This window comes from Colletotrichum tamarilloi (assembly GCF_030869305.1).
Source record: "Colletotrichum tamarilloi strain Tom-12 chromosome Unknown Scaffold_167.1, whole genome shotgun sequence".
Classification (NCBI taxonomy): domain Eukaryota; kingdom Fungi; phylum Ascomycota; class Sordariomycetes; order Glomerellales; family Glomerellaceae; genus Colletotrichum; species Colletotrichum tamarilloi.
In genome coordinates this window covers 1-12996 of record NW_026849550.1, presented here as the reverse complement: position 1 = coordinate 12996, position 12996 = coordinate 1, and the positions used below count along the sequence as shown (strand labels likewise).

The window sequence follows — 12996 nt, the reverse complement described above, 5'->3', positions numbered from 1 at the left end:
TCCCGCCTTGGATGCGGGGTCACTGTGGAGGTACCCATCGACAATCACCGTTACAGTGTGATGAAGAAGCTGGGGAAAGACGCTATGCTCGGCTCCGAGATCCCCACAGTGGTCGTTTGATTGGAAGACTAACCGAATTCAACCTGTCGAATGTGACGCTGTATAACCTGGAGATTCTGCTCATTCGCTTCATACTGACCCGAACCAGTGTTTCTATATGCGCAACGACCAGAGAAATTCCCAATGGCTGGGCAACTACGTAATCTGTTCTGACATGTAAGTTGCCAAGACATTGGCATTGGACCTTGAGCGTGTATACAAACATCGTGAATGCCGCGCAACTTTGGCACGATGCTTGAACAACTTCAAGTTCGCATCTCGAGTCTTCATACTCCAGCAAGTAGCTTCATTGAGACTCAGAGTCGCGATGCGTGCCTCACCACTTGCTTTGGCCGCCGTCCTCACCGTGGGCGGCGTAAACGCTGCCCTGAGTGTTGTTCCAGGGGCAACATGGACTGCCGTGAGTGGACCTCAGTCGCTCGAAGAAGCTTATTCTGACTCGCCTAACCACAGACGAACACTGGAGAGCATGTCCAAGCTCATGGCGCAGGTATCATGTAAGTTGAATGCAGCCCTCACGCTTGTCGAAATATGGCAATGCTTTGAGAGTATGAGACAGCTAACATGGAGCAGTGAGGAAAATGGTGTTTACTACATGATTGGCGAGGAGAAGACAGACGGTGCTGCGTTCCAAGCAGTCAACTGCTACTCTTCCACGAACTTGATTGAGTGGAGCTTCCAGGGGCGCCTCTTGACTCGAACCGAGGAAGCCGGTGACCTGGGTCCCAACCGCATCATTGAGCGACCTAAGGTCACCAAGAACGATGCCACTGGAAAATACGTTCTCCACCTCCACATCGACTCTTCCGACTACAAGGATGCCAAAGTCGGTGTTGCGACGGGCGATAGCGTCTGTGGCCAGTATGAGTATATCCGCAGCTTCCGCCCCTTCGATTTCCAGAGTCGCGATATTGGCATTTTCAAGGACGATGATGGAAGCGCCTACTTGTTGAGCGAGGATGTAAGTCTTAAGTGTGTCTTTTACTGCTAGAAGAGTCGGTCTAATCCCAGACAGCGGGAGTATGGTACTCGCATCATCAAGCTCACAGATGACTACCTCGATGTTGCTGAAGTGACATTTGGCTGGCAGTACTTCGCCGAATCACCCGCGCTTGTCAAGCGCGATGGCACGTACTTCATCTTCGGCTCTCACCTTACGGGATGGAACCCCAACGACAACGTAAGACTCCCTTCACTAAGGTTTGAGTGAAACTTGCTGACATCTTCGCAGGTCTACAGCTACGCTACGTCTCTTTCCGGACCTTGGTCTAACTGGACGGAGTTTGCACCCGTCGGCTCAAAGACTTACAACAGCCAAGTCAGCTTCGTCCTCCCCCTTGGCACCGACAAGGCCATCTACATGGGTGACAGATGGCACTCGACCAACTTGGCAGCGAGCACCTACATCTGGCTGCCTCTTCAATTTGACGGTACTACCGTGACTCTCAACTGGCATGATTCCTGGAACCTCGACACTGCTGCAGGCACCTGGTCCGAGAGTACAATCACATCCGAGATCGAGGGCGAGACTGCCGCGCTTTCGAACGGTGCTCGCATCGTCGACTGTTCGCAGTGCAGTGGCTCTTCGGCCGCAGGGTATCTGGGCGGCGACGAAGATGGAACTGCTACCTTCAACTTCACCGTGGCTACAGCTGATCGGGTCACCCTCGTCGTCAATCACAAGAACGGCGATACCGCCTCTCGACATGCTGCAGTATCTGTCAATGGAGAAGAGCAGTCAGTTGCTTTCCTTTCGACTTCTCATCTCTCTACTACTGGGAGCAGCGCCATTCACGTCAACCTAAAGGAGGGAGAAAATACAGTCACGTTCTCGAGGTCTGAGGGATGGGGTCCGGATGTTGACCAGCTGATAGTGCCTGGCATATAGAGAAATCAAGGTAGTACACTTTCTCACTGGCGCTGGACTATAGGTACCTCGGGGGTCATTACAAATTGTAGGATTACCGTGAAAGTTTGGCTCCAGCAGAGGAAGCTAGCTTTGATTGGAATATCTTCAGATTAAAAACGTTTCCCAGAGCCCCCGACAAAATTACTGACATCACAGGTGCGATGCTGTAGCGAGGCGAACAATTGAGCTGGGCCTGGTGAAAACATCTAGGTGTCTGAATTGCCCTTATCTACCTTAGTCTTCCAAAGTGGGCGCAGGTTCCTCGTCCGCTAGTACATCCTTCCCCTTCCCCCGGTTTAGTCCCCCGTTGACTCGCGCCGAAACTACTTCGAACAGCTCGAAGCCCTGTTTGCTTTTGTCGAAGTCTGCATTGAGATAACATTCTATCATGCTTAAGAGAGTGCATGGATGCTTTTCCTTTTGTTTATATCTGGTACGCCATTCTGGAGAACGGAAACTCCTGACAATCTTCTCCGTGTCTTCGATGGAGTATCCTTGGTAAGGCTTGACTGGCTTGGGGTCGAGTAGCTCGTATCTATCCATTTCTTTAGTCAGGGCTCCAAAGAGAACGCTGCTGCATGTAAAGTCGCAACCAGCTGTATCGTATCGGAACGCATCAAGGAGATTTCGAAGCACTCCGAAGATGAACTCGACCGCGTCTTGTCTGCGCCAGTCCACCAAATCTTTGCAATAATTAGCGAGCGAGCAAGTGAAGCACAATTAGAACACTTACCAACAACTATCGAGGGAATAGGAAGTTCCATGGTTTGTATAGGGTCCGCACTTTGCAGCACGGCCAATCCTGTCATGTCTTTGAAGATGGCGTCTTCTCTAAAAACGTGCGATATGAGAAGCCAGAGAACCGAATCTCGACAGTAATGACTTGGGAGATCTTCTCTCAAAGGCTCGATCCACAAAGAATAGAAAACCTCGATGACTTCATGACAATCATAGTAGTCCACAAGGACCGCCAGCTTCGCCAACATCTCGAAATCTACCTGACGGGGCACACTTCTCGTCTTTCCGTGGATGATTTGCATCAGAATCAGGAGCGCTTCGGGATCCCAATCTGTTGCCTCCATGTGATAACAGCCATCAATGACCCTGACCGAAGCTTCAATCCACGGGCCAGAGAGCTTAGTCGAGAAGTACCGGGATGCTAGAGCGAGGTGTCTCGACGATACAAGATATCTCACCTCTAGCTCTTCGGGTGTCTCTGGCTTCGTTTCTTCATATGCCTCCGGCTCTGGGTGTAGCCTTTCATATGCATCTGGATCTGGCTCTGGCTCGAGATATGCCTCCTGCTCTGGTTCTGGCTCAATATATGCCTCCTGCTCTGGTACTGGCTCGGAATATACCTCCGGTTCTGATATCAGCTCTTCGTATGGCTTTGCTGCTTCGACGGTTTCAGCATCATCGAAGTTGATTGAGATTGTCTTTATTTTCTTCTTTTTCTTTCTTATGCCAAAACCCCAAGGATCAAGGGCATAATCTTCCGTTGGGGCTTCCTCCATTGGTGGTTCTGGAACTGATTCGGGTGCAGGAATTTCGTTGTAATTGGGAGAAGAACCGCAGATGTCTTGTGCTGTAGGGCTGCTTGTATGTCAGCATCGTCCGAGCAGAAGGACGAAATCGACACAGCATTATGCTTACGGTTCCGTCGCCCTCTTTCTTGAGGATGATAGGTCAGCGTCCCATACAGCAAACGAAGCCCTGGGATTGCGAAGCAGAATGACGACGTCCCCATGAGGGTCGATCCGATGGAAATTCGCCTCAGACATACTGAGATGATGTAGGAATGAACTAGAAACGGTTGAGTCTGAACAGCTTCCGACATCCTTCGGACGGGGAAAACCTCTCTTCTTGTAGCTCGCTTTTGCCGTTGTTGGCTCATCTGTTGGGCAAGGCAACTTGCAAGTGTGTGTGGAGTAGATTGACGGCCTCCGGCAGTAGCTGAACAAATCAGAAATTCAGCGGCAACAGCTTGCAGCATCGACAGCCAACAGACCAATCCAGACTTCAGCTGTCATCTCATCGCTTCTAACTGGAGGCCAGATGGACTGATGATGCATTGTTATTGACCTAGATGCAGCGACTTGCATGTCCAACGAACGTTGCCTGCCGTAATCGCCCTGGCTTGGCGTGGATATTGATGCCCAAAGCCAATGACCATTCTGATTCTGAGCCCCCACCGGTAATCCTATTTAGTTTCACATAAGACAGGACTCATGATGGACTTCGGTGAATGAATAGATTATTGATCTGTCGCCGAATGTTGTACTTTGCGTCCTTATTTTTCGCTATTGTTGATTGAAGAAGCTGGTCTGGAGCACGCCTACGATGGAGCAGAAAAGTCTGTTAAGACTTTCCATCCGGATATTAGAAGTGCTGCAATTGTTTCCATCGTGCAACTACCTTTTGTTACCCAAGTTATAAATGGGACTCTTGGAGAGAGCATCAACTCATTCAGACACGACAAAACTCCAGCGAACGAATCGAAACTACTGTCAATGATGAAAATCCGGAGTCTAGTGAGATAGAATGGAATAAATGACTGTTGGAGTTTTGCCAGATGAATGCACTAGGGCCGTTTTAAAACTACGCTGCTGCTGTCTGAGTGTTCACAGTAAGCCAAATTGAGAGCCTTAGTTGAAAGCCACAGACTGAGACCTGCGTCATCCATAACGTCATCACAGTCTGAGCAAAGAATCCAGGTAAGCTGTTTTGATTCTACAGAACCTGTCTCGCATGCAATACATATCGTAATCGTGCGTGACATGCACTGATTGATCCCATTGCTCGTCTGATTCTGGGTATTTCAGTATGTCAGAAGTCGACGTCCTCATCGTTGGGGCAGGCCCTACAGGCTTAGCGTTAGCCATCGAGTTAGCCGCGAGAAAGGTCGACTTCCGGATCGTGGAATCGAGGGAGGAGGTATCTGACAAATCAAGAGCACTCGTGGTGCAACCTCGGACACAGGAGTTACTCTATCGTTACGGAGACGTCCAGGAACTCATCTCACGGGCACGACAACCGACTGGTATCGCGACATGGATCAACCAGAAACCCGTCCTTGACATCACCTTCGGCAGCTCCGATGGAATTGCGCGCGAGTACGGAACAGACTTTCCTCGCCCCTTGTTGGCGTCACAAGCTGAGACGGAGCGCTTCTTGAGCAAACGCCTGGAGGAGGTTTCCGAGGTCTTCCCTGAACGTGGAATTACGGCACAATCAATTACCCAGGATGAGACCGGAGTTTCGGTGGCACTCAAGAAGGGATCGCAAGTCGGACGTCTCCGTTGCAAATATGTCGTCGGCGCAGACGGATCAAACAGCACCGTTCGGGAAGCTGGCAAAAGGTTTCACTTCAAGGGCGCAGAGTATCCGCAGGAGTTCCTCCTATGCGACTGTCGCGTCAAGTGGAAGCAACCTCAAGCAGGCAAAGCGATGTTCATGCTGGGTCAGGGCTCACTTATTGTCATCCCGCTTGATGACGATGTTATTCGTCTCGCCGGGAGCAGCTGGCTGGGAAAGACGGAAAGAGACCCGACACTCCAGGACTTCCAAGACCAGCTCAACAAGATGGCACCAGGCCAAGGAGAGCTCTTCGAACCGATCTGGCTGAGCAAGTTCCATCTGTCCAATCGCGGCGTCAACAGTTACCGGGATGGACGTTTGTTCTTGGCAGGTGATTCAGCTCACGTTCATAGCCCTGCTGGTGGTCAGGGCATGAATACTGGCATACAAGACTCGATTAACCTGGGCTGGAAATTGGCGGAAGTCCTGAAACGCAGAAGGGACCCTGACTTTCTCGATACGTATAATAACGAGAGGTCACCAGTCGGAAAGACAGTTCTCGCTAGGACCGACCGCATATTCACAGTCATGACATCACAGAATTTTGTTGCCACCTTCCTGCGCAACTATCTAGGGCCGATTATTCAACCTCTCATATTCAAAGACTCTGATCGATGGAAGATGGCTTACAGATTCTCATCGCAACTCCAAATCCGCTATAGAAAGAGCGACATCGTAGCTACTGGCAGCAGCTTCACCGGTCCAGTGCGCGGAGGGGACAGAGCGCCGAACGGTACCTTGATAGGCCCGGACGGGCAGGGGAAGCTGCATGATATCTTCCGTTCTTTGGACTATCAGCTCCTCTTATTTACTGGATTGGGTGAGAATTCCGCATCCGAGAAAGATCTGAATGCTTCCGCTGCTGATTGCGGACCTATTGATTTCCACATCATCTCCAGTCAAGAAGATCTGGGATATTTTGACGAAGACGGGAGCTTGCATAAGTTGTATGGGTTTGACAGCCCCGGATACGTCTACGTTCGTCCAGACGCCTATGTGGAACACATTGGGCTACTTGATAGAATTGGCGAGCTTGAAACATGGATGAAGGATAAGCAGGCCGATGTTTAGGCTTGCCAGCCTGAGATGCATACTGTCGCAGTTTCCGGATCAATACATGTAATAATTATTGAGAGTATAACAGTGGCCAACTTCCTCGGAAAACTGGACAGAATTGAGAGGCTTGTGCTCAAGAACAGGCGGGACTGTTAATATGCTCCGCGGGAAAGATGTCGCCCTCGGGCAAGCTGAGATGCCCCTCAGCCCCGCTACCCGCGGTAAACTCAACATGTTGTTATCATCCCAGATAAATACTCACGGTCCTGCAAGATCTAGACGCAAATAAGGTGAACCATCGTCGGCGATCTCTTTCTATTCTAACGAGCATTGTTATCTTTCAATCAATCATTTATCATGGCTACTGAGAGCACGACCGCCTTCTGGGCGAAGACCAACAAGTACCTGATGTCAACGGGCGTCCCTTACTCTCCCGTTATCATCACAAAAGCTAAGGGCACGAAGCTTTACGATGCTGAAGGTCGCCAAATCTTGGACTTCACGTCTGGTCAAATGAGCTCTCTGCTGGGCCACTCACATCCGGAAATCGTGGAGGTCGTTCAGAAATATGTCGCTGAGCTTGACCACCTGCTCAGTAACATGATCACTCAACCAGTTGCCGATCTCGCTGAGAGATTGGGCAAGCTGCTGCCCGCCCCCTTGGAAAAGGTAACGCCCCTGTCATGGTGCTCAGTTTGTCTGGATCATGTTGACTAAGATCCGCCCAAAGTCCTTCTTCCTCAACACTGGTTCAGAAACCACAGAAGCCGCCATCAAGATGGCAAAGCTCCACACCGGCAAATTTGAAATCGTCGCTATGTCGGCAAGTTATCACGGCCTCACATCAGGTTCCGGTTCCGCAACCTATTCCGCCGGCCGAAAGAACGGCGGTCCCGCAATGCCGGGCCAACTCGCATTCCCCGCACCTTACGCCTACCGGTCCATCTTCCGCACGGCAGACGGCGCCTACGACTGGGAGAAGGAGATGGACTTTGGTTGGTCTATGATTGATAGGCAGAGCGTTGGGTCTCTGGCTGCGTTCATTATGGAGCCTATCCTTTCCACCGGCGGCATCCTTGACCTGCCCAAGGGCTACCTCAAGCGCCTAGGCGAGGAGTGCAAGAAGCGTGGCATGTTACTTATTCTCGACGAGGCGCAGACAGGTGTAGGCCGTACTGGCCAAATGTTCGCGTTTGAACACGACAATACCGTCCCAGACATTCTTTGCTTATCCAAGACTCTGGGATGCGGCCTACCTCTGGCATCTGTCAGTACGACCGCCGCGGTCGCGCAAGGGTGCAAAGACGCCGGCTTCCTCTGGCTGACGACGCATCTCAACGACCCCCTTACAGCAGCAGTTGGCAATAAGGTCCTCGAGATTGTGGAGCGAGACAACATTTGCCAGCGTGCTACTGATCGCGGAGAACAGCTTCGGGCCGGTCTCTTGAAGCTTCAGGAGAAGTACTGGTGCATCGGCGATGTCCGCGGACGCGGCCTGCTTCAGGGTATCGAGATTATTTCTGATGCTAAGACGAAGGCACCTGGATCAGATCTTGGTCAGGCCGTGTCCGATAGGGCGATGTTCTTGGGACTGTCGTGTAACGTTGTTAATCTGCCGGGTATGGGCGGTGTTTTCCGGCTGGCACCTCCTGTGACTGTGGACGCGGATGAGATCGAGGAAGGTTTGAGGATATTGGATGAGGCTTTCGGCTATGTTTTGGACCAACGAGATAAGACGATCCCCGTAGTATGAGAAGTTACAAGTCGTTGAAAGGAACGGATTCTCTTATGTTGCATTGGCATCCGGCATTTCGTCTCGGGTCTTGACATCATGAAATGACCGCGATCCATCAGGCCTGGAAGAAAAACTGTACATTCGCCTTGATAAAACCTAATCCTGAGTCCTTCAAGTGAGTTGAACTTAGGACTCATCAGCCTTTGTGTACCTCGGCTAATTCAAGACCCAACCGGCTGGCTTACTGTAGGCGGCCTGGGTTGTCCCGGGTGCATGAGGTCTCCGGCTGCCGTGCCGGGACACATCTGACCTGGACCCGCAGGGCCTGGAGCCCTAACTCACGATTCATGAGTGCTACGACCTCCTCCACCGTCAACAACATCCGGCGGCGGACATAGCTCAGTTGGGAGAGCGTCAGACTGAAGTCAACTTCACTCACTTAATCTGAAGGTCGTGTGTTCAATCCACACTGGCCGCAAGGAATAACTTTTGCTCGGTGCTATGGTGTTCGGTCCGCTATGCATTGCTTTTTGAACTGACCAGCCTCAATGCAGTCCATAGGAGAAGGCCCATGTCAGCTGGCGGCTGAGCACGGCTCAATTTTGCCCTGAACTCAATTGACCTCAGAGAAAGCTAAAATTGTATCTGTACCTACCGCTAACGCCATCATTTGCCAGGCTTCCAATTCATGTCCCGTTCAAGTAATAACTCGGCGATGGAGAAATTATCTTTGCTCAAATGCCTGCAGAGTCGATGCTCTCAGCTTTCAGTAAAATTAGTAGTTGGAGTGACTAGAGCCAGTACCCATTCACGTGCCATTGTCATTGGGCACGCTGAAGTAGCGTCCCACTGAGTGAAAGTTGTTGCTTGGCCCGTGAACCGGCGAGATTCTGTGTTGCAGCTCCCATTATTAGAGACAAATCTCGAAATGAGCTTGCGGGACTGCTCTTTTTTCGGTCCGGTATTTGAGTCGCGATCGTGCCAGATCCACATTATGCTCACGTGTGATTGAAGTTCAAGGGCTTTCATAGTGCCTGCATAGATGATTTCGATTGACCCTTTGCTGCCAGAATTGATCCTAAGGTAGGAAAGCCCTGCCGAATTCCTAAGGCGGACAACTTCGTAGCCCTTACCTCAACTGACTCGAACTCGAACCTCAGATGGTAGTTTGATGAGTTCTCATCTGATCGTAGGACGATTTTGAGCGGATAGAAATTTAAAAGCGGAATGCGATACCTTGGGGACTGCTATTACACCAATAGATCACGTTACTCCATCATCTTGATTGCACCATTGGTACCAGATCCTTTCCCCTTCTTGATAGCTCCACTTGGAGCTCTCACACTACCGAGATTTCAACAGAGATCACTGGTGTTATTATGGTTTGAAGTGGACTCGTGATTTTTGTGTGGATTTGAGTCCGCAGCCTAAGGCGTTAGTCACCAAAGTTTCAATGGCTTAGCAGCTAGCTCGCGGTATTACAACCACGTTCGTAGACATCTGATGTCAAGCTTCCAACAGAAGTTGCGTGCTCGCGTAGTTTTCTTGGATGTTCGTACACGAAGTCAAATGCGGAAAAGTTCGCAGATCAGTAATCTCAATGATTAGGTGGTGGGGACAGAGCGAGGATGAACGGAAGCACGAAGATACGAACCCTTCGGACTCATATCCTAAGTTAAGATACCCAGCGTGAGGTTTGGCACTTTGATGCGCTCGCAACAAGATCCCAGTCATGAGGGAGTAGTCGGCAGTCCTTTGTAGTACAACCATTCTTACTTTACTACATGAACTCCAAAGTAGGTTGCTACGACTAGCGATACACGTTAAGCCGACGATATTGGCTTCTGTAACTGTGTACCATGTTTGATCATTCGGTGGCGCATATCTGCTAGCCCCTCTTGCCTTGCTCCAAGGCATCTATGCTTTTTATGAGCAATGCATGCGTGGACTGACCGCTTACTAAGTCTCAATATTGCAGAGGAGCTAGGAGACCTCTGGTGCTTCACGTGTGCAGCATTTCGGCGGTTCTCATAACAGGCCCGGAAGACGAATCCGCTAACTTACATGTAGCAAACCTAAATCTACTGGTTGCTGGTACTTTGAAGGTTAGTGCTTCTAGGTCTTTGGCTACCATGGAACCTTGTACGCTTGTAGGTGATGTCTCAACCGTCGTTTCTTTACCGCTGGATCGATCCACTTCGAAGTATGCTCTCATGACAAGCTTTCTGTCACCCTTGAGCTAGCTTCTATCGAATGCTTTTTTGATTGTTCTCATCGTGAAGCTTTTCGACATGGGATGCGGTCGTGGTGTCAACTGAACTTTGAGGGGGAACGAACCAGATGGAGACATTGCGCCTCTGCCAACGGAGAGTTCGGATGAGCTGAGCGGTTCTTGATGGGGCTCTTCAGCTGATTTCACGGAATATTCAGCGTCCAAGTCACTAACGGGATGCCCGGAATAGTGTCAACTCAATGAGATGAAGACAGCTTCACGACTGAAGGTAATGGATGTCTCCGGCCTCAGTGCAAAGCTCGACAACAACTGAACTCGCTTCGCTTTAGAACTATAAAAAGATGGCGAACTTCCCATGAGCGACTTTAGCTATCAAGTTCATCACACATCCATTCCAGCTCCCTCTTTCAACACCAAAAAAACCATCGACAATCCTTTAGTCTTAATAATGGCACCCATTATGAAGTTTCTCTACGCTGGTCTGCTCGCAGCTAGCACCCTTACCTCCGCTGCATTCGCCAGCCCTATTGACAACACTGGTGTCGCCATCGAGGCCAGAGGTGAGATACTCTTTCAAGTCGTCCTTCGCAAATAGTGTCTTTAATCCCAGGAGAGATATGTCAAGGAGTCAAAGCTAATCTCGAGGCCCTTTTCCAGATGTCAACTTCCTGGCCGAGGGTGTCGAAGCCCCAGTCAGCGTTGAGGTCGCCAACAGCGTCGCCGTCCGTAGCGTCGATGAGATTGACGCATCGCTCGAGAAGCGCGTCTTCACCTCTCCCCACGTTCGCAAGGCCTTCAAAGTTGTTGCCGGCAACATGATCTCTGCCGCCTCCTGGGCCTTCAACTTCTGGGTTGAGGAAGACTACACGGGCAAGTCCACGGTCTGGTACAGCGGAGTCACCGGCGGAGGTGTTTCGACCCCCAAGATTGGCGTTGAGGGCGCTACTTTCATCTCCAAGACTGGCACCGAGCTCGACCTGAAGGTTCCGTTCATCGTGAAGGGCTTTTACGCTGGAAAGGAGCTCATCGTCCACTTTGTCGTGCGCATTCTCAGCGATGCTGGAGAGACGTCTGTCCAGTACTTCTATGACCGTCCCACGGCTACCATCGCCGGTCAGAACGCCCCAGTCACCAGCTGGGACTTTGTCAACACCAAGTAAAGGCTGTCTTGTGCAGTTACAGAGACCTGTCATGGGGGATGGACCTACGACAGGAACAAGTCGGAGCAAGCATGAACGCATGTAGATAGCATATACCTTGTATTCAGTAGCTGTTCACGGCGGCGAGCTTTCAGCATGTAAATCTTGCAAAACATGGTACTTTCTGAAGTAATTCAATATTTCTACTTGGTCGAGTATGTTACACAAGATGAATAATTTGCACAACGTCAAGACCTTAAATCAATAAGTACCTTCGATGTTGTTTAAGTATCTGCACATTGGAATCCCGTGTCGCTGCACAGGCAAATGTAAAAATTCACACCTGCCCATCATTAGATGCAACCTCACACCGGAAAAAGTACCTTGCAGAGCAATCGCCACTGGCTAGCCTCACAGCCACGTCATATGGGCTCGCTTACTGGCGAATGGTTCCCATCTGACTACAGCTAAGTAAATACATTTCATAAAATGATTGCCATCATTGGTCAATGAGTCTACAGCCTGCTCAGGAGATCAGATCTTCCTAGGTGAAAGGATTTTAGACACATCATGCTTACTACTTAAACTGCTATCCTTCGTGCTACAAATAAAGACGAGCATCTCCTCCTTCCCGACCTGTGGTTGTCATCGTTGTGGTACGTCAAGGACGCCGGTTCAAGCACCCAACTCTCCTTCTTAAACACAAGCTTTACTCATGAGACTCATAGACACCACCTCGTTCGAGCTTCAGTCTGGGGAACAGTCTGTATACCGCGAAGAAGGCTATGCCATTTTATCACACCGCTGGCAACCTTCGGAAATCAAGTTCAATGAGTTCCTCGATCATACTGAAGAACTCAAGAATGGCGCGGGACCCCTTCCGTTATGTTTAGATAAGATTCGCGGTGCTTGTGCCACCGCGCGCAACAAGGGTTACAATTGGATGTGGATCGATTCGTGCTGTATCGACAAGTCGAGCACCACTGAGGAAACCGAGTCAATCAACTCCATGTTCAAATGGTACCGCGATGCAAAGCTGTGTATTGTTTACCTTTCTGATGTTGAGGTAAACACCACTCTGGCTGAGGCCGAACTGAAAGCGAACCCTCTGATATTTAATCGTATCGGCCGCGAAGACCCTTCTGAGTGGTTCTATCGAGGATGGACCTTGCAGGAAATGCTGGCACCACGAGATCTGGAGTTTTAAGTCAACATACCCACTTCCTGGCACCCCCCTGTTTCTGGCACCACAAAAACGATGGGATCACAACCCAACCTCCTCATTACTATTAACTATTGATCCTCAACCACACCCACTACAATACAGCTGCCAGCCTCACTAGGGCATTCAGAGTCGCTGGATTCAGCCGTGATAACCTCCTTTTCACCCGCTTCGATTTGAGCCCGATGGATATCCCTGATGTTCGCGAACTTCGTATTGGGATCG

General features: G+C 50.3%; 6 protein-coding genes across 6 annotated transcripts; 5 read left to right on the top strand and 1 right to left on the bottom strand.

The window, feature by feature from the left end:
- Positions 1-427: 427 nt before the first annotated feature.
- Positions 428-2008, top strand: CTAM01_15549 (glycosyl hydrolase family 43 protein; the record flags this gene model as incomplete). Its single annotated transcript, XM_060531546.1, has 5 exons — positions 428-520; positions 574-617; positions 694-1081; positions 1136-1300; positions 1352-2008. 5 exons carry the CDS (start codon positions 428-430, stop codon positions 2006-2008), a joined length of 1347 nt encoding a protein of 448 aa, XP_060373863.1.
- A 255-nt stretch (positions 2009-2263) lies between these two features.
- Positions 2264-3810, bottom strand: CTAM01_15548 (uncharacterized protein; the record flags this gene model as incomplete). The annotated part of the gene is made up of 3 exons (XM_060531545.1): positions 2264-2712; positions 2763-3622; positions 3683-3810. The coding sequence occupies 3 exons, from the start codon at positions 3808-3810 to the stop codon at positions 2264-2266; spliced, it is 1437 nt and encodes a 478-aa protein (XP_060373862.1).
- Positions 3811-4852: 1042 nt separating this feature from the next.
- Positions 4853-6457, top strand: CTAM01_15547 (FAD binding domain-containing protein; the record flags this gene model as incomplete). Its single annotated transcript, XM_060531544.1, has 1 exon — positions 4853-6457. The coding sequence occupies one exon, from the start codon at positions 4853-4855 to the stop codon at positions 6455-6457; it is 1605 nt and encodes a 534-aa protein (XP_060373861.1).
- A 342-nt stretch (positions 6458-6799) lies between these two features.
- CTAM01_15546 (aminotransferase class-III) lies at positions 6800-8195 on the top strand (the record flags this gene model as incomplete). The annotated part of the gene is made up of 2 exons (XM_060531543.1): positions 6800-7111; positions 7173-8195. 2 exons carry the CDS (start codon positions 6800-6802, stop codon positions 8193-8195), a joined length of 1335 nt encoding a protein of 444 aa, XP_060373860.1.
- A 2663-nt stretch (positions 8196-10858) lies between these two features.
- CTAM01_15545 (uncharacterized protein) lies at positions 10859-11570 on the top strand (the record flags this gene model as incomplete). Its single annotated transcript, XM_060531542.1, has 2 exons — positions 10859-10970; positions 11068-11570. The coding sequence occupies 2 exons, from the start codon at positions 10859-10861 to the stop codon at positions 11568-11570; spliced, it is 615 nt and encodes a 204-aa protein (XP_060373859.1).
- A 694-nt stretch (positions 11571-12264) lies between these two features.
- Positions 12265-12756, top strand: CTAM01_15544 (uncharacterized protein; the record flags this gene model as incomplete). The annotated part of the gene is made up of 1 exon (XM_060531541.1): positions 12265-12756. The coding sequence occupies one exon, from the start codon at positions 12265-12267 to the stop codon at positions 12754-12756; it is 492 nt and encodes a 163-aa protein (XP_060373858.1).
- Between the last annotated feature and the right edge of the window lie 240 nt (positions 12757-12996).